General features: G+C 34.3%; 1 protein-coding gene across 7 annotated transcripts in view; it reads left to right on the forward strand.

Moving 5' to 3' along the window:
* Positions 1 to 21,056, forward strand: part of f (espin protein forked) — a 415,448-nt gene that overhangs the window by 310,050 nt on the left and 84,342 nt on the right. For 6 of the 7 annotated variants that reach the window (XM_069828470.1, XM_069828467.1, XM_069828468.1 and 3 more), the window contains 2 exons: positions 4,215 to 4,304; positions 9,406 to 9,589. In XM_069828470.1, coding sequence (XP_069684571.1) covers positions 4,215 to 4,304; positions 9,406 to 9,589 — 274 coding nt within the window. The remainder of the gene's footprint in view (positions 1 to 4,214; positions 4,305 to 9,405; positions 9,590 to 21,056) is intronic. The other variant, XM_069828471.1, reaches the window with a different exon arrangement.

Raw genomic sequence — 21,056 nt, forward strand, 5'->3', positions numbered from 1 at the left:
ATAACGGGCTATATTGAATAGGTGAGTAGGTTGATCTTTCAATTCTTAAACAAGATGCAATCAACAAAAATGAATTCTAAACTTCGGTCGTCTTATTTCCAATGCTGAATTCTTCACAGCAAATACATAGGATATTTTCGACTTGTCTCGAGTTAATTGAAGCCAATTTTCACTTAGTAATCTCGTAAGAATAGATAGGTATCATTAGACACGAAAAACTGTGGAGCTATTGGAGTCTACATATTCCCACTCTTTTTCTACAAATGGCCTCCACAGTGCTTGTTGTAGTGGCATTTCACATCTAGATTTGAGACATGAATAAGAAAGCTCCTGGATGTGAAACTTGTGCCTTTATTCATACTTGATAACTAAGAAAAGGATGTTTTACATGGAGGAAAATTTACTTCCTAATCTGATATAAAACGTACTATGACTTTCTCGGCCTAAAATCCATCGCCTCAATTCGGATTTGATCCTGTGATACTTGAGTTTAGGGACAAAAACAATAATCACTAGTGACTAGACCGCCTCGCCTGTAAAGGCTGATTCACAATAATCCGGGAACGGAAACGACAACGAGAACGGAAAAAGTTAAAATAAATGTATTTAAATGTGAGCATTCACAATAGTTAATTGTGAATGCTCACATTTAAATACATCTATTTTAGCAATATTTCCGTTCTCGTTCTCGTTGTCGTTTCCGTTCCCGGTTTATTGTGAACCAGCCTTAACAACTACGAAGAATCGAGACGTTAAAATACCAAGACATCAACGAAACTAAAATGATTCCTTCAAAATGATTGATACAAATTTAAAACTTTCTCATTGGACCACATTTCGTAGGGTGATCACTACCAGTTATTATTATTATTATTATTATTATTATTATTATTATTATTATTATTATTATTATTATTATTATTATTATTATTATTATTTAGTCAACTGTCTGAAAACAGGTTGAAACCTTGTAATTGACACTAATAAGGCATCACTTATAAGGCACCTAAGCCAAGAGATAGGTTTTTTTAAGGATTCAAGTATAATCAAAAACTTAGGCTATTTTTCGCATTCTTTACCATGTTAGGTTATTATTTTGCTCCCTCTTCACTATGGTAACATGGAGACAATTTAGTATGAAGAAATATTGATGTGTAATACAGGATCATTGGCGTATATTGGAAAAAAACAATGGTAATTCTAATTTTTGGATTATTGCAGGCCTAGCTAAATGGAGAAATATAGGCTTATTCAAAAGTTACGAAAGATTTGAAATCCTCTTTGTCAAGAAATAAGTTTATAGAAAGACGTCGGTTGGTACGAAAGTCATGCTCCTCCCCTTCCCCCTCCCAAACCTGACGAACATAATGTTGCGAATTTCATTTAATGACCACAGGATGGTTCTAGTTTCATCATACGGAGAGACATTGTGATACGTAACATGAAACTGAAACAATAAGTTCACCGCTGTGGAGTAACGATTAGCGCGTCTGACCCTGAAACGAACGGGCATGGGTCAAATCCTTGTTGGGAGAAGTTATCTGGTTGGGGTTTTTCCCGGGGTTTTCCTTCAACCAATCGAAGCAGAATTGCGGGATAACTTTCGACGTTGGACCTCGGACTTATTTCGCCATCTTTAATTCACATATCATTATCATCCATACCATAGCCCGGGTTCAGTTCACGGTGCGGCGTGCTGTACTTGTACAAGAGCGCTACCCAATCATTCATAGAATAGGTGTGGTAAGCACAATAAGCCTCAGGCTGTAGTGCAAGCCTTCGAGTCCCTCCTCCGTACAAGAGAAAAAAATCGAAACAGTAGCTATTCAGGTGGATGTTTTTCGATATCCGTATAAAACAAAGAGCTGTGATTGCATTCCTCAGTTCGTTCAATTGAGATTCATACTCATCTAAGAAATGTGTATCTTTACTAGGTGTATGTAGACGCTGGGTGAGACACTTCAAGAGCAGAGAAACGAACATCGTTGACAAGCCTCGAAACGGCCGCGTCAGGCCAGCAACAGCAGTGATAGAATACAAGGCTAAAATAGACGCACTCATCAAAGAAGACTGCCATAACACAACACGTGAACTGTGTGATATAGTTAAGCATCGGAAAACCAATTTTTACAGAAATCTACGTAAACATTTTTTTGGTCCTGCAGGATTATTTGTTATGGTGACCTTGGTTATTAATGGAGAAAAATTCGCTCTGGTATAACTCAGTGGTTAGAGCGCTCGGCGCGTAGAACCAAGGACCCGGGTTCCATCCCCATCGCCGGAGCGAATTTTTCTCCATTAATAACCAATTGGTTACAGAAAGATTTGCTCCCGGTGGGTACCGAAAATGCTGAGAGATGAGTATAAAAAAAAAACTGAAAAGGCTTCTAGTGCGTTATGAAAATGAGGGGGATATTTTTCTGTCATGCATCGTCACAGAAGACGAAACCTGGGTCCACCATTATGAGCTGAAACAAAGTGTTCGTGCTGATCTCCGGAATCGCAATAAGGATTGTTACCGAGATGGAATACAGCGTCTCGTTCACAGATGGCGCAGGTGCATAGAACATGACGGCGACTTCGTAGAAAAATAACAGGATGTTATGAAAGATGTAGGAATACTCCATTTAAACGTCATAGGATAGCAATTACAGTTTCTTAAAAAAATAAAAAATAAAAGGCAGAACTTTCGTACAGGAGCATGTTCCTTATGTGTTCGCGTAGGCTTCCGCGGCTGGTGAACATGGTGTGTGGATAAGCTTCAGGGCTTCTACCGCGTTGTCTTGGTGTTATTGGCTGACGTTTCGACCGCTGTGTTGTGGCCATCTTCAGAGCCAACTTAGTATTGTCTAATTTAGTGGACTTATTATAAAACCATCGCAGCATTCATATCGTTTTCTTCGAAATTCAAATTTTACGTACCACGATTTATCACTGCATTAATCACCAATATCATGAACATTAATCAAAATCTGAGGTCAGTTACATGAACACAAGGCATCTATAAGACACGACATAGAAACAGGAACTCAATAATAGTAAAAACGGCTTACTGATATACCCAAAGATCCTACACATGCGATATGACCACAGATGTTAAAGCGTGTATAAATAAACTTAATAAAAAAAACTTGTATTTTTATCTTTCTAGAAACTTACTTGTACTTCGTAATAAAGTTGCAGGACTTTCAAATCTTCTTGACATCTGAATAATCCTATACAATGGTAGATCTTCACCAAGCTGAATAAGTTAAGACTCAAAGTATTTGACGATAATTATGCTACCATGTATCGTCATACTATTCAACTAACTTCATTTGTCTTGGTAGAGGTTTATCATTGTATTTCTGCACTTAGCTACAAAAAATAATGAAGTTTATACCTACCATTGTTTTTCTATTCATCCTTCATAAAATTAGAAAAGTCCATTTAGATCTATTTCTTATTCTGTATGTTAAGAAATAGTCAATTTTAAAGTCGATTTCAGTAATATTTTTCAATGTTTTAATTATTTTATGAGTCTACGTTAAAATAATTATACAATAGCCTAATAGGATACATGTATGAGAATATAATGCAGTTATTTACGAGTGAATGTACAAAAGTATTCACTTATATACAGAATAAAAATCATCTAAAAGACTGGAAAATGTGTGACAGATAAAATTTATCAACATATCTATAACAGTCAACAAATTTGCAAATATGTGAACTTTTTAACCCTAGTCATAACACACAAAACTTTTGGTCAAATCTCGAGTATTTGTTCTTCGAGACCGGCTATCCTCTCTCCTGAGCGTTGTCTTCATCTTCTCAAGGGATGGACTAATGACCGCTTCCTTTTCCTAAACCCTCTCTAAAGCATGGAGGCTACTTAAGAGTTATTATATGTCCATAATGAATGGTTATATCGTGGAGAATCGAAGGATACGGAAAAAAAAAAAATGTCCGTAGCCGATTTGTCTGTACTAAATCTCCTAACATTTACCGAGAATCCAACCCTGGTTCCAAATTATTTCAGCTTTGTTATTCTTAACCATCTTTCCCATCACTACCGTTAACGATCCTTACATTTGAATGTGATAATTTAAACAAACAGCTTGGGGCTGAGATCATTCGTTACTGAAAAGGGATATTTTCTGTTGAAATATTGGTATTGAAGTGACAAACACATTTTCTGTTGAATTGTTATCCTGAATCTCTGTCTGTGGCAGGAAACTGGACGTCTGGAAGAAGCGAGAAAAACTTCGAGAAACCTCAGTGAGGATAGCCGGGATTCGAGCTGGGGGACACCCGATTGCAAGGTCATTGATCGGATACTTCCAAAAATGCGTTTGGCCGGGTGTGCACTGTCTCACAGGGCTCAGATGCGAGTCACATTGGTTTACTGGCTCGTAGTTTGCTTGTCTGTGGCACTGCGCGACCGGCTAACACGCTCGAAGAGGACCCGGAATACATTATTATGTTGTATTTCTGGTCGTCTTCATCTAGAGTAGTATAGCCTTAGAAAATATCACATATGGGTTTAAATAGGTATATAGAAGGGGATGAACGGTGAGTGAATGACATGAGTGAATGTTTGATCATGGAAATTAATGATTGATTGCAGTATAAGCCATTGGGGATTATAAGTGGCGGGAAAGTACGCGAAGAATTTTTGTGCTTTCCGGATCTCAACAAAAGGAGGACGTGATGTGGTCACAGCCATACTCTGTTTGTCTTTATCTCCGGCACTTCATTTTATGGAAACTGAGTGAATTTCGAAGCCAGTCTGGAAATTATGGAGAGATGAAAATTCCGTAGTTTACTTGGTTTTCCTAGTTCCTAGTCTGTCGCTCTACCGACGTAGCCAATTCGGCTCAATTTAATTTATTTAAGTACAGACGTGTGCAAATTATTTGACTCAAACAACAATATATATGATTCAAGTAACATTTATTCAACAAAACTCATTTATTACACACTGTTTGCAACAATTAATATTTAGTATGAAACCCTTTGTTCTTTATCATCAATTTTATGCGGTTTGGCATGCTGTTCATGAGATTTTCACATTGTTTCTTGATGTCTTCATCCCTGTGCCATATTTGGAAAAGTGCTTCTATGAGGTCCACCTTGGTGGTAACCATCGTTTTTTTTTTTTTTTTTTTTTTTTTCCCCCCTCTTTACGATAGACCAAAGATTTGATTTTCGATTGGATTTGCGTCTGGGCTGTTACCTGCCAGGGAAGAAGTCTACATCATTTTCAGCCGAAAATTAGTTACTGATCTGGTTCTGTGACAGTGTGCTCCATCCTGCATGAAGACACATTCACCATCAGGGAACCAGTTCTTCATTTGTGGAAAGTTCGGGTTTCTAGGACTTTTTGTACTGATCCTGTCGCATAGAGCCCTACAGAATTATCTTGTGGCCAGTAAATCATGATAATTATGAAAATGTAAAAAATGTGGTGCTGAGTCTAATAATTTGCAAACGTCTGTAATGAAAATAATAATTGAGTAGACATTTTTCCAAGTTGAAGAAATAAAACGTGTCAGGAAAGAATGATTTGGTTGATTTACTTTTTCATCCTTTTGAGGAATAACAGCCGTCAGTTAGTCTCAGCAAAGCGCTATGTTAAAATACAAGAGTCTGTCTATGCTTATTGTAAAAACTTATACAGAATTATTCAGAAATAATTGTATAATCTTCGAAGTTGAGTTCTTCACACCTAAACAGAAAAAAAAAAATGTAATGGACAAATACTTCCGGAAATGCCTGGTTTATAAGTTACAGAAATATTACATTCAACAATGAAAACTCAGATGTCATTTTACTTCAGACTGATAGAATACATTTACAATAATACATTTTGAACGTAATAAATCTCTACTTTAGTAATTTATCCACTTAAAATTCACAACGAATGCTCAAAATGTCCTCCACATGTGCAATTCATGCATGAACACATTGGATCATGGCTAACTTCGATGTATCACAACAGCAGGCAGAGTTGTCTTATTGATATCAATTGAATCCGACAGTTGATTGGATTAACAAGTTGTTGGATTGTATCTCGGACCCAAGAGTTGAATGTAATTTTTCGATTATACATAGCTCATAAACTAGTCCTTTACGAACATACATATGACTTTTTTGTGAGAGTATAGAGGACTCACTTCAAAAGTTTATACAAGTATTTCTGAATCACCTTGTATATACGAGTCAATTTCAATAAGGTATATCTCAAATGAGTTTGATTTTGATGTAAATAAATGGACGGAGAAGCCTGTAAATAAGCCATCTTTAATAAAATGTCTGTGAGCCTACATAAGTTTGTGTAGTGGGTTGAACAATAAGTTAATAACATTTTTGGTTACAGTGGAGCGAAATGTATTGTCCAACCGTAATGAAAGTATACTCGCGATGCTTTTTGTTCAGTGATGAATTCAAGTGATGATCCAACGGGCAATGGAGGAATTTTCTTCCAAAGCAGATTTATTCCACCCCTATGAGATAATGTTCAGTTTTCCCTGTACTTAAAGAATGTATTATTATTTGTAATACCAATAGTAACTATATTTTTCTGATTGTAGTTAATATTAATATAATATTTAAATTCAGTTTTTATGCCTATAGGCTAACCATTATATTGAATCTACGGTAAGAAATCGGACAGTGACAATTCTAAGATACAGAACTTCTGTTTTTTATCTTATTTTAATATTTCTAGAAATTTCCGTTGACTTTTACATACGAAGTCTTTACAGTTTAATTCAATTATCAGAGATACATTTTTAAATGCCCTAAGATTCAATAAATTGTATGAAATCATAATAGTTATTTATTTACTGTAATAATGAAAGGTAAAGGTGTTCTAAACCGTTCTGTATATAAAAATTAGGCGTATTCTCAACATGGGTAGATGAAGCAACTTTATCGCACATTTCAGAGCCCGTCCTATTATATCACTTGCCATAATAGAAACAATACTATTACTATTAATGTTAAAAGTCTATGATATAATGTAAACTATTAGAGATTTTGTTCTCTTTGAACATCGTAGGTTATGGTTTTATTATGGGATTAGAATTAATTTCTTCTAGAAAATGTTTTTTTGTTATGGTAATGAATAAAATTATGTACCGGTATACAGCATGTGTAAGGCGTGAATTTTTTTTGCACTTGTATAATTTTAGCACGAGTCGTAGACTCGAGCTGAGAATCTTCCCACTTGAGCAAAAAGTTGTTGCCCTTTACACTACACACAAATCACATGACGAAATAGTAGCTCTGTATTAACTAAATGTTCACAAAACTGAAAGTAAATTTTTGTCTGAGAGATAGAGTATATTCCTTAATAGATTTATTTCTGGTTTGAAAGCATTTCCATTATGCTCGCCCCTGAAAGGATTCTGGAAAGTTCTTTCAAGTTATTGCTACTTTATTTAAAAAAAAATCACAGACTGTTGTCAGTCCCCTAACCTCAGATTTATGTACAGTAGTGGCAAAAAAACCGGACCGACCCTTGTAGCTGATTTCAGAGCCTTGTTCACAGTGACAGCACGATAGACTGGTAACTAAGACTTTCGCGGTTCGAATCCTGCCTGGGAAGGAAAATTTTTTTGTTCCTTATTCAAATTTATCCCGAATACTTTTCGATTGCAGCTATATTTTACTACTTAATTAACTTATTCCCAGAACATGAATTTTACCGGCTTATTTTCTAATGGCTTTCGAAATGGGCTACGTCAGCAGTCGAAACTACAACAATTTCAATAGATTACTCTCTATATTGTGAATGCGGGCGTGGCATTCGGAGTGGCTCATTTCGGGGACTGATTATTCCGTCGGTCCGGTTTTTTTTGCCACTACTGTATTTTCTCCGAAGGAAGAAAATCTAAATTTAACCGTGCTTCTGTTATCAATTAATTATTTTTAATCGATTACTTAACTTCGAGATTATCTAGCGTTGGTGGGATCAATGATAACAAAATAGTATTTGGTGAAATGTGTCAGATGATTCAACATGGGATTACCTCACATTCGCTTTACAGTTAGGGGAAATCTCTGTAAAACTGAACAAGGTAATCAGCCCAAGCGGTATTCGAACTCACACCCGAGCTTAACCTCGTAACGAGAGTCAAACTTGCTACGTCGACGGCCTCAAATCTTGTTTATTTCACAGTTACAAGATGAGATCGATTTGTAATGCTGCGTAACTATGAACAGTGCAATTTTATTGAGAGCCAGTCAGTCAAGTGCGTTTTGTACTCTTTACTCATATTTACATAAAATGGACTAAGTCAATAATAAATTAATTAGAAGTAGGCTCCTAATCCTAATAGACATAAAGATGCACTTCCTGTCTTGAAGTAATGAGAAAATATTGTTAATCTTCCTACCTTTACTTTCTCACTAGTGAAAATATCACAATGACGCAAATATGTATCGAAAATCGTTTTCTACATCAGTGATAACCGAGAAAGTCGATTTCCTTCTGTCATCTGTTGTCCGTGAACAGTGATTTCTACTAAACTGTCGGACGAAATATATATTTACATTCTGTGTCTACGAGTCAATTTGTATAGGGTCTGATATTTTTAATAATAGTCCTTTATTTTAAATCAAAAATATAAAATTGTTATCAACTCAAAATTAGTGGAAACTTTTTTTTGTCTTATTTAAGAGGAAGCAATGAACTCAATGACAAGACCAGTAGGTCGTCAGATCCCTATGTTTCGGAGAAATTAATTATTGCATATCAAACAATTTCTGCTTTTTATTGCAAATATTCATTCTAAGTCCAAATATCTTTCAGGCCCAGCTACGTATAGTTAGAATTGTGTGAAGAGCACCTCGTTGTTAAAGAAATATAATATCTTTTTATAAATTCATTTCTTATGTATGAGCAAATCAAAGCAAAACCTAGACCTGTGTTTTAATATTCATGTCACTAATCAAATTATAATTTTCGTAAGTAGAAGAATAAAATTATAAAGGCTGCAACATACATTCTAGTTACTTTATGTAATTTATGAAGACAAAAATTATTGTGTCTGGGGAACTGGCTTTCGCCCTGAACGTCCCCGAGTTTATTTATTACAGGTCCAGGGTTGTGAGAATTGATTAGAAAGTTGTGCCTGAATCCATCTTGTTACCACAAAGGCTCTAAGCTCTTACGACATCCTGTGCCATAATTATCTCTTCTCTAATTGTTTACATCAGAATCAAATTTATGTGAGAGGGCGTTTTTCCAATCCAATTACAATAGTCCCAAACTTCGGGAGTTCCTTCTCACCGTGTCAAGAAAAACAAACCCAAACTAAACTTTTCGTCACGTAAAACACGAGTAGTAGTAAGTAGAGTGTGCTGCGTTTGTTGAGTGCGAGCAATCGGAGTGACATTTTATGTTTTGTACCGCAGTGCGCCGAGCCCTTCTTCCTGCACCCGCCGCCGACGCAACACCAGACGCCGGACGGCCTGTACATCAACCCGGCTCACAGCGTCGCGTCATCGACGGACCCCTTCTATCTACACAACCCGCGCGATCTTGTCTACAACCGAGTGAAGGATCTGTTCGAACCTTCCGCCAACCCAGGACTCGCAGGTATGTACGAACATATTCAAAAGAAATATTTACACCATCACACTACAGTAGACCTACTTCACCTACGTATCCTGTTGTAATTCTGACGAAGCCGGAATCGATTTATGTCCCGTCTGTAGGGTATCTTCTCTAGGTTTGTCTTGCACTGTGTTTAGCATCATATTGACCACATGAGCACAAGATTCCTTACCTGTGAATTCTTCCTGTTGGCTTAAAATCTTTACAAAAGCGGGTTATTACCCAATCCTTGAAGGAAGATGATGAAATATTGAAAATGAAGACAATGAAGATGAAGGAGATGATTATTATGGTGGTAATGACGATTATGAAAATTATAATGATGATGAAAATTGAGATAATTGTGATGATACAAGAAGAAGAAAATGAAGGTAAAATGTAAAATAATTATGCTAGGTAGAAAATAAAAATAATGTAATAGAAAATATAGATCATAAGTACGAATAAGGATGTTGATGAAGTAGAAAATATAAGAGGAGATAATGATGATAATGGAGCAGGAATTTAAGATGATGTAATAGAAAATAAAGGTGATGAAAACCAGATTGCCCGGGTTCGAATCCCGGTTGGGGCAAGTTACCTGGTTGAGGTTTTTCCTCAACTCAATATGAGCAAATGCTGGGTAACTGTCGGTTTTGGACCCCGGACTCATTTCACTGGCATTATCACCTTCACTTCATTCAGACGCTAAATAACCTGAGATGTTGATACAGCGTCGTAAAATAACCTACTAAAAATATGATGATGATACTGAAATAGGAAATAAAACGAAAGAAGATTTTTAGTTTGTTATTTAAAATAACCTACTAAAAAATATGATGATGATACTGAAATAGGAAATAAAACGAAAGAAGATTTTTAGTTTGTTATTTAAAATAACCTACTAAAAAATATGATGATGATACTGAAATAGGAAATAAAACGAAAGAAGATTTTTAGTTTGTTATTTAAAATAACCTACTAAAAAATATGATTATGATACTGAAATAGGAAATAAAACGAAAGAAGATTTTTAGTTTGTTATTTAAAATAACCTACTAAAAAAATATGAGGATGATACTGAAATAGGAAATAAAACGAAAGAAGATTTTTAGTTTGTTATTTAAAATAACCTACTAAAAAATATGAGGATGATACTGAAATAGGAAATAAAACGAAAGAAGATTTTTAGTTTGTTATTTAAAATAACCTACTAAAAAAATATGAGGATGATACTGAAATAGGAAATAAAACGAAAGAAGATTTTTAGTTTATTATTTAAAATAACCTACTAAAAAAATATGATGATGATACTGAAATAGGAAATAAAACGAAAGAAGATTTTTAGTTTATTATTTAAAATAACCTGCTAAAAATATGAGGATGATACTGAAATAGGAAATAAAACGAAAGAAGATTTTTAGTTTGTTATTTAAAATAACCTACTAAAAAAATATGAGGATGATACTGAAATAGGAAATAAAACGAAAGAAGATTTTTAGTTTGTTATTTAAAATAACCTACTAAAAAAATATGAGGATGATACTGAAATAGGAAATAAAACGAAAGAAGATTTTTAGTTTATTATTTAAAATAACCTACTAAAAAAATATGAGGATGGTACTGAAATAGGAAATAAAACGAAAGAAGATTTTTAGTTTGTTATTTAACGACGCTGTAGGCCTAGCAGTTACTAGATTATTTAGTGTGAATAGAATCTGTAATAATGAGATTGTAATTGGCGAGATGAAGCCGAGAATTCACCATAGAATTACGTGACATTCACCTTACAGTTGGGGAAACCCTCAGAAAAATTGCGAACCAGGTAATCAGCCCAAGCGATAATCGAATCTACGTCCGAACGCAGCTCGGGATAAGTAGGCAAATGCACATACCGCTTGAGCTACGCCGGTGGCTAATAAGATGATATTCATGATGTAATGGAATACAAAGACGATAATTATAAAATATAAATGATGATGGTGAAAACAAAATAATTAAGAAAATATTGATCTCTACAACGACACAGGTGAAGGCTGTTATTGACGATGACACTGCATAGCATCTATTTATTTTCGTAAAGTGTGAGTCCAGCAGTGCAACGGTTATCAAAATGTTGGTCTTGCATATGAATTTGATTCGGTTACAGAGTTTATGTAAGAGTCACACCGTTAGGCGAACTTTCACGCCGTAGATCCGAGTTCATACCACCGTGAGACTAAGCTGGAAATTTGTGATGGACTAGGATAACATATGGGACAAGTTTTCGCGATGTTCTTTTTTTATCTGCTGGTACAGTTTCGCCATTATACTTCATCATCGCCATCATCATTCTGCATCATCATCTTACTCGTGATGATTATCGGGTAATAATAATAATAATTATTATTATTATTATAATTATTATTTATTTATTTATTTATTTAATCTGACAGAGCTAAGGCCAGTAGGCCTTCTCTTCCGCCCAGCCAGACTCTAAGGCTTAAAGATGCGTTTATATTCGTACATTGGAAAATTTTCAATAGATGCAATGGTACTATGCATAACATGTTCAAAACAAGAATTGGGTAATCCAGAACCGAATGTAAACACAGAATGCGCAGAAGGTCACCTTCACCGGTCAGCTATTCCTGTTTGTTACATAATTAATGTACGATAGATCACAATACCTCGCTTAATGAATGTCTCACAAATAAAAATTCGTTATTCTTATTTTGACAACACTACTACGCACTTATTACATTCGTTCTAACTTGATGAGATTAACACCTGCCCAAGTGCCCACTCTCGAGAACAGGAGAAACTGATAGCTGTTACAGTTGAGTGCCATGCAGAAGACCTACAGTAGTCCGGGACCAAATTGCCTGAAGTCAAAAGAATCCCCGTGTAAGTTAACGTTATCAGCTGTTATAACCTGTATACTGAAGTTGTGCATGCAATTCTCTACTTCATTTGGTAGTTCGTGAATAACAGAAGCTATAAGCTGAATGTGTAGCCATAACGGAGTAGTGCTTTAGGCCTAATGATTATGTACAGTCGAAAGAAGATGTGATACAGTGGACCGATTGTGCTAAATGTCAGACGAGCTTTCATTTCCAGCGGTAACAGGTATTTCTACTTGTCCCATCCAGTTATTTATCGTTATTAGTGTTTTTGCTTATTTATCTCTGCTTTCCCTCTCTGTTGTATTGGCACGACTGCCCTACTTGTTGTATATTTGCTTACCTCGTTTCTTATCTGTACACACGCCGTATGTGTTTGTAAATGTTAACTATCTTAAGTAGATCATGTGAGGTCCGGTAACCTTTATGAAACATTTCTTAAACTCCTCTCGTTTTTTAGCCTTCTCCGTTTAGATTTCCACCTCGTCCATTAACATCTAAAACATTTTTCTTTTCAACATGAACTTCTTCTGTAACGTTTTTCTGTGTTACGATATACTATCTTTTTTCTTCCTTTTATTCAGAACGTTTTATATTCTTTTTTGTGACTTTCTGTTTATTTTGTTATGTTTCTTTGTTTCTTAATTCTTATTTAGGATCTATATATCTGTACTACATTTTCTATTCCCCCCCCTTTTTCATACTCAGATTATGTTTTCTTTTTGCCTATTTACTCTTATTCAAATCACTTTTATTCTTTATTTTCTTTTTTTTCCTTTGTTTCGTAATATTTTGTTTATTTCTATATTTATTGTATATTATTTCTTTCTTTTCTGCTTTCTTCTTATTTGTCTGTTTAATTATTTATTTATTTATTTATTTCAGTTTCCACTGTTATTTTTCCACCTTTTTTTCCTCATTCAGTATCTGATTTATTTCTCATTTTCTATTTAGCCACTTTATTTCTTTCCTAAAATACTATTCTCTTTCTTTATTTGTTCATTTGCTGTTTGTAGGCCTATATTTTCATTCTATTAAGGCGGAGGTACACCATCGGCCTGCAAAAATTTAGTGAAATTATTTTTTTTATATCTCAGCTACTATTAAAAAAGCTAAATGAACAAAACTTTTCATGCTTAATATACAGACACTACACTTTATAAAACACTATTCAGAATATTAAAATAGCTAATAATTACTTGTAAAAATAATATCAAATTTGCATAATTTTTTTACAACTGTAAAGCATTTACATAATAAAATATACAATTAATTAAACATTTGCATGATTCTTTTTCTGGAATGTTTTAAAGACCTACATGAACAACATAGTCTAGGATCTTTTACCTATTCGTTCTGGAAATATTTTTTTTCTTAGTAAAAGATTTTAGGAAATTTAACATTAAAAGTAACGATTAAGAATATTTCTTGAAGGAATAGGTAAAAGATCCTAGACTATGTTGTTGATGCAAGTCTTTAAAACATTCCAGCAAAAAAATCATGCAGATATTTAATTAATTATATATTTTATTATATAAATGCTTTATGGTTGTAAAAAAAATACGGAAATTTGATATTTTTTACAGGTAACTATTAGCTATAATAATATATTGAATAATGTTTTATAAAGTATAATGCATGAATCTATAATAAGCATGAAAAATTTTGTTCATTTAGCTTTTATAGTAGCTGAGATAAAAAAAAATGAATTTCACTAAATATTTTCAGACCATTGATGTATCTCCCCCCTTAAGCACCTCATCCATATTTTCTTTTAATATAATTTTCTCCTTTAAGAAGGCTACCGACGTAGCTCAGGCGATAACGCATTGGCTTGCTGATCCTGAACTGTGCTTGAGCGTGGGTTCGATTACAGCGTGTGCTAATTATCTGTTATCTTGTTGTATTTCTCCGACGTTTCCCCTCAGGTAATCCCATGGCGATTCTCCAGTCTCATTTCGCCAAAATACAATCTCGCTATCACCAGTTCCACCGACGCCAAATAATCTAGTAGTTGATACAGCGTCGTTAGACAGCCGACTAAAATTGACAGAGAATTGCGTGAAACGTCTTTATTCTTGATATGCAATTTTAGGTTAAATAAGAACGGATTTAAGATTTGAATAAATGCTGTCACAGGCAGGATAAGTACACTCCAACAGCGTGGAATGATGCAATGGGAGGAAAATAATGATCGCGCATCTTTGCAAGGAAATTTGGGACTGAGAGGGAATCTCTGTGAGCTCCAAGCCTGCTGCCCACTTGTCTCACTCCGTTTTTTTTTTCAAAGTTCCGTTGAAGAAACTTAAGAGAATTTTGAAGGGAAAAAGCCGAAAATGGACGTAACCTAATAGGCTAGTTACCACATGAGAGAGAGGATTATGTGGAAAATTTCTGACACATCTGATAGAGAATAGAGCGAGATAGACTGCGTGGAAAACCACGAGACACGAAGTTATTGTACCCTCTGTTTCGATGGTGCGACGAGTAACGACAGAATAAACCTTTCATATCAAAACGTTACCGTTTTTCTCTCTTGTATGTCAAATATAGGCATTTCACACCAAGAATTCCTCAAAAATGAAGTTCTTCGTCTTGTATATTAGATCAGGTTGTTAGTATGTTACAGGCCTGTAAGCTGTATAGTACACAGTCAATTTCTGTTCGAGAAGTGGACATCTTAACTGAAATCGAGCTGGTTAGTAACCGAATTTTTCAACTTTAGCAGGAGTAAATATTGCTGAAGAGCACGACTTGCATTCGTGGAGCACAAGGACAGTCTTAGGACTATGTTCTAGAAGACCTGATTGTATATTTAAGTCGTAATAAGCAAAGGATACAACTAGAGACGAGAATTCCATGCACATGCATGTTTTTATAGGAACATGGGACATAACTCAAACTTAGTTCTTATTCATTTCATTACTTTCCGGTTCCAAATATGTGTGCTTTTCCGTGCATATTTGCATGTTTTTGCCTTTTTGGAGATAAAACATGCATAATGCATATTTAGGCAATTTTTAGCTTAATCATGCATATAATATACATTATATTCAGTTTAAATGCTTGTTTTAATGGTTTTGAGTGGACACCTCAGTTTCTCGATTTTTATACCCCTTATTTTAGCTTAAGGAATCAGGATGGAAGAAGGAAAAGAAAAGAAAAACTAAATAACAGGAAAAGTTTTATTCAAGTGTGCACCCATAACATCTTGCGATGTAGAGAGGTCATTCTCTGCCTACAAAAAACATATTGACTGACAAGCGCAGGAACCTCACAGAAACCAATTTAGATATGTTGTTAGTTGTTAACTGTGCAAAGAAAAAAAAGTGAAGTGAAATAAGAATTTGGAAAAAAAAATGAAAGTGCATATTTTAATATATTTTTCGCTTGATCGTGCATGTTTCATAATTTGATAGTGCATCAATGCATGCATATTTTGGGATTTTATAGTGCATGAAATTCTTGGCTCTAGATGTGACAAATAAAAAAGTTGGCAATTTTTACATCGATAGTAGCTACATTTAAACTACAGGGTTGATGAGACGAATATATACCGCTATCGAAGCAATTTGTAATTATGTCACTGCGATGGCTGAGTGGTCAGACCTTCAGTCTGTCAGGCAGGGGGTCCGAGTTCGAGTCCCGGTCAGGTCGGGGTTTTTCATTAAAAATCCCTAGTGACACTTGTGGCGTGGAAGATCATAGTTGGGGGGTTTACCCGGAGTTCTCATGTTCCTCCTTATTAGGCATCTGTATCATTCAACATCTCTCCATTTCGTCACCATTCCATAGAATTCCCCGAAAGCCGGATGGGGACGCACGGAGGGGGCTGGCTTAGGAACGATTGGGATTCCCAGCTCGAAACCTGGGTATGCAGCGAACTTTAATATTGTCAGCCGGTGTGGGTTGGTAATGCTCCTAGCTTGAGGGTTGGCACAATATATCTTGAAAGGTCGCAGTGCTGGGTCATAGTGCCCCCTCCCGAAATTAATTTAAATGGTACCATATAGTGAAAATTACAAGAATAAAAAATTTTCCCGGTCATCTCTGGGAAGTTTCAAGTTTCGAAACCCGTTCCTGAGTGCAATAAAGCCACAACTGAACTAGTTTGTGACAATATTTGGAGATGTTAGAATATGCCGATATCACTTTGAGTAATAATGTGATTATTGTAGCGATTATATTAGCCTATTGTTGCTTTGTTTTGAATGCTGAATCCTGAAAGAACAAGATAAAGGTCAATGTAAATCGAACTTGCTTTCTCGATATAGGTATTACGTCATTGATATGAAATGATTAGTATTAAAGAAAATGGTGTGCAAAATTGTGGGGTCTCGTTAGTGTTTTGAATTGGGAGGAAAAGTTAATTTTCCACGTCAGGAATGAATTTATTCCAGATCCAGTGTATTGGTAGCAACAAAGCTACAACAGAACACCAACAATCCCATAGCTTCAAGAAATTAGACACTCAACAATATAACTTATTAATGAATCTGTTAATGCTTTACGTGATAACTTGTAAGTAACGATAGATTTACACGCGACGTTGTAAGAATGTACAAGTTTAGTATTTGGACAATAAAGTATTTGAAATAGCCCTTTGCAAACTTAACACTACGAGTAGTCATCAGAAGTTTGTAGGTGAGACAGGAGGAGCAGTGATGCATGCACACTGAACTGATGATAAACAGAATTCCTGTTTCACAAATATCTGTCTATTGATAAGTAGACACATATTTCTGAAAGTAGGCCTATGCGTCTTTATGAGAAAGTGACATTGCATTAAATTGTACGCATATACTTCGTGTAATATAGATCTTAATGTTTCAGATATAGATTTTCTGACAACTTTAATATTGATATAGTGATTCTTTGCTTTTAAAATAAGGTATAGTGAAAACTGAAAAAAAAAATATACATATATATATATATATATATATATATATATATATATTGTATTGTCAACTGCCAAAGCACGGGAGAAATCTCCTTTGTTTATTGCGAAGTACAGTCCAATTTTCTTCCAGAATTTAGTCACAAAAATACAAGACCATATTAATTGGTTTTACCATGATGGAACAATACAAAATTTACAGAGTGAACCGTAAGTAATGTCATTAATTTCAGGGGGTTATTCTTTGAGATGCTTCAAACAAAAATGTTTAATACAATTTTTTCGTTTTTGCTTCCTTTCGAGATAAAAATTGTGCTATATAAACAATTTCATGGCGTGTTTTGGGAAAGCTATTGATTTAATTCCCAGTATGCTCAGTCAATTTAAGATAGCGGTGTATTATGATAATGAATGATTGAAAGAATTTTATTTTTGTCTTTTAAATGTGCAGAAATCTGATCCGAATAAATGTAACATTTTAAAATTTCTTTTCAGAATAAAAAGTTACATTCATTCGGATCAAATTTGTGCACATTTAAAGAAGAAAACTAAAATTCCTTCAGTCACTTATCATAATACACTGCTGACTGAGCATACTGGGAATTAATTCAATAGCTTTCCCAAAACACGCTATGAAATATTTTATATGAAATAACTTTTTTCTCGAAAAGTAAGCAAAAGCAAGCAAATTGTATTAAATATTTTTGTTTGAACTATCTCAAAGAATAACCCCTTGACATCTATGACTTTACTTATGGTATTATAATTATAATACTGAACTAAAAATTATTGTCATGAAGCTGACTTTTTCCTTCTCATTAAAATTCTTTGTGCATTTCTCAACAGATCAGTTCCTTTATCGTGTTAAGAATGATAACTGTATAGGCTATAGTTTATTTTCTTGAACGATCATTGAAGGAACATGCATAATGAAATCATTACTTTTCACCAAAGAAGAAGATAATGCTTGTTTTCTAGATTACACACACAATAAATTCTATATAACACAAAAAAATATATTTGATTTACTCTGTTATTTGTATGGTGTAAATAGATTATATGAGCGATACTGTCATTTAGATAAACCTTTCACAACACTTGATCGTTTCTGTAGAAATTTACTCAAGACTAACAAGAGGGGGCGTACATGCAGCAACTGTTAATTCTTTAAGGAAAATGGTGTGTCTATGAAGTCATCTGGTACGAAAAGAATAAAAGCCTAGGCTAAAATGGCAACGAAATATAGAAATAATTCTGCATATAATAACAAATTTTTAAATTATCGGCGCAGCCCAAGTGTTAGCACATTGGCTGCTGACGTGAAGTCAATTTCCTCCTTGGCTGATTACCAGGCTGGGTTTTCTATATATTTTCTTAAATTGTAGGGCGAATGTTAGGTAAATCCATGGTGAATCCTCGGCCTCATCTCGCCAGATACCATGTCCCTATCATTATTCCATCTACGTTAAATAACCTGGTAGTTGATTCAACGTCGTTATATAACCGATTAAAAATTCATTTTTCTCGAGCAATTATTTTTCCTTCCATGTTTTATGTGCACTTAAGTTTATTCTCGTAGTACAAAATATCACGAAGAAATTCTCTGATATAAAGTAGGCGTCATTGTATGTTTTTATTTCAAATAAATATCAATCTTGTACAGAAAGTTGCATTTCATGTGCATCATTCCCGCATAATTTGACTCGTAAGTATGAACAAACCAAAATCAGCTGCATAGTTTCGGGAAAGTCGATTATGTTTACACACAGATATACTTGTGTGCGTGCGCGTGCGCGCGTAAACAAAAGAGTGCCCTGGCTCTGAGATTTAGGTAGTACTAGTAGCAGTTGTTTTCGTCGTCATCGTCGTCGTCGTCGTCGTCGTCGTCGTCATCATCATCATCATCATCATCATCATCATCATCATCATCATCATCATCATCATCATCGAATATAGATAACCTATAGAAGATCTACGAGTAGATCTCACTATTAAATTGTTTAAATATGTTAAAATATGACTTTTTATAAATGCAAAATTGAACGACAATATTATGAAAATCAGAAAAGCGCCCTGGCGCCGCCAGGCCTGATGACAACTCCAAAAATTATTTTTCGGTGTCAGGAATTATAAAAACGTGCATTGACGTAGAAATCAGTAAATTGATTTTTTACATCTTCAGAACACATTCTCTTCGTATTTTATTATCTTAAATTTTATTTATACTCGTTTAACAGCAAGGCCATTTCACGACTGTCGATATTGCTTTGAGCGATTGGGTACATTATTATTGATGCATTGGATTGCTGCCATCTAGTGGCCTTTTAGCAGGCGTGTCCATCATTTTTACTACAATCAGTAGGAATTGAAGAGTGCAATCTCAAAACGCGTTAAGTCCATTTTTATGAAAGGACTAGGCTAGATTTTTTATATATTGTGGTGTACGAACTGAGCGAGTTTTCAAGTGACATGCACAATAACACAAATTTTTAGACAAGAATTGGCGTTGTTTTGGAAGAAAAAAAATCTTAAAATATAATGATAGAGGTCTCAAACATAATCGTATATACAGGGTGATTCACGAGGAGTTACTGCCACTTACACAGTTTATTTCTGAAACATTCTGAGCAAAAACTATCATATAAACATATGTCCTATTCTCAATATTTGCAGTTACATTAGTTTGAAGTTGTTAACCCTTAAATTGACAAAGTATCCTATAGGATACAACAGGTTAATAGGCTATATTCTATAATTTTAATAGAACAATAGGAAAAAATTGGTAGGAAAATTCAAATTTCACAATACTCTAATATTGTAAAACATATAATATATGGACATTGCGATAGTTGTTTTCTTTACAGTCCGACAAGGTTTAATAAATTAGTGTGAGAAATAAAATTTTGCCAATTTAAGGGTTAAAAGTACTTTTTTCTTTAGTTTTAAAAGTAAAAAATTGAGGCATCACTATCATTTTTCTTTTTCTTATTAGCTTTCATTTTTCATTGCTTCTTCACTTGTAACTTTTCTTATTCTGTGAACTGCCAGTGTTTGTTTGTTTGTTTGATTGTTTACTTGTTTATCATTTTTTTACTTTGTTATCTTTCATCATCTATTTGTTCTTTTTTGTTTTGTATGCTTTGTCTAATGGCAGCCTCTAATTTGAGGAAGCTCTGGTAAATACAAATAGAGAATGAACTATTGAGAGGTATATTTTCTTTAATTGGCTAGTATTTTGAAGCTAGAAATGTGTTGTTGATTCTTTAGCTGCTTTGTACAGATTTCTTTTTTCAATTTGTAACTAAAAATTACATTATTCTTACACACTTATCACAACTGTTGTTACAGATGACACGACTTCTAGCAACTTGATTCTTTACAGTTCAATTTTGCATCCTGATGTACAGTATTAAAGAGTTTACAAGAATGACGTGACTTGTAACACTTGATCTGATAAATGCGCAAGGAAAATGTAATTTTGCAGTTAAAAATTGAAAAAAGAAAGTTATACGAAGCAAATAAGAAATTAACAACACATTTTTAGCTTCAAAATACTAGCAAATTAAAGAAAGTATACTTCTGAATAGTTCATTCTGTACTTATAACATTCTTTTATCCTTAAAACTAAAGAATAAAGTTATTTTTAACAATTGCAAATTAGTGTAACCCTGAAAATATTGAGAATAGGACC

The sequence above is a fragment of the Periplaneta americana genome, chromosome 6, assembly GCF_040183065.1.
Source record: "Periplaneta americana isolate PAMFEO1 chromosome 6, P.americana_PAMFEO1_priV1, whole genome shotgun sequence".
NCBI lineage: Eukaryota > Metazoa > Arthropoda > Insecta > Blattodea > Blattidae > Periplaneta > Periplaneta americana.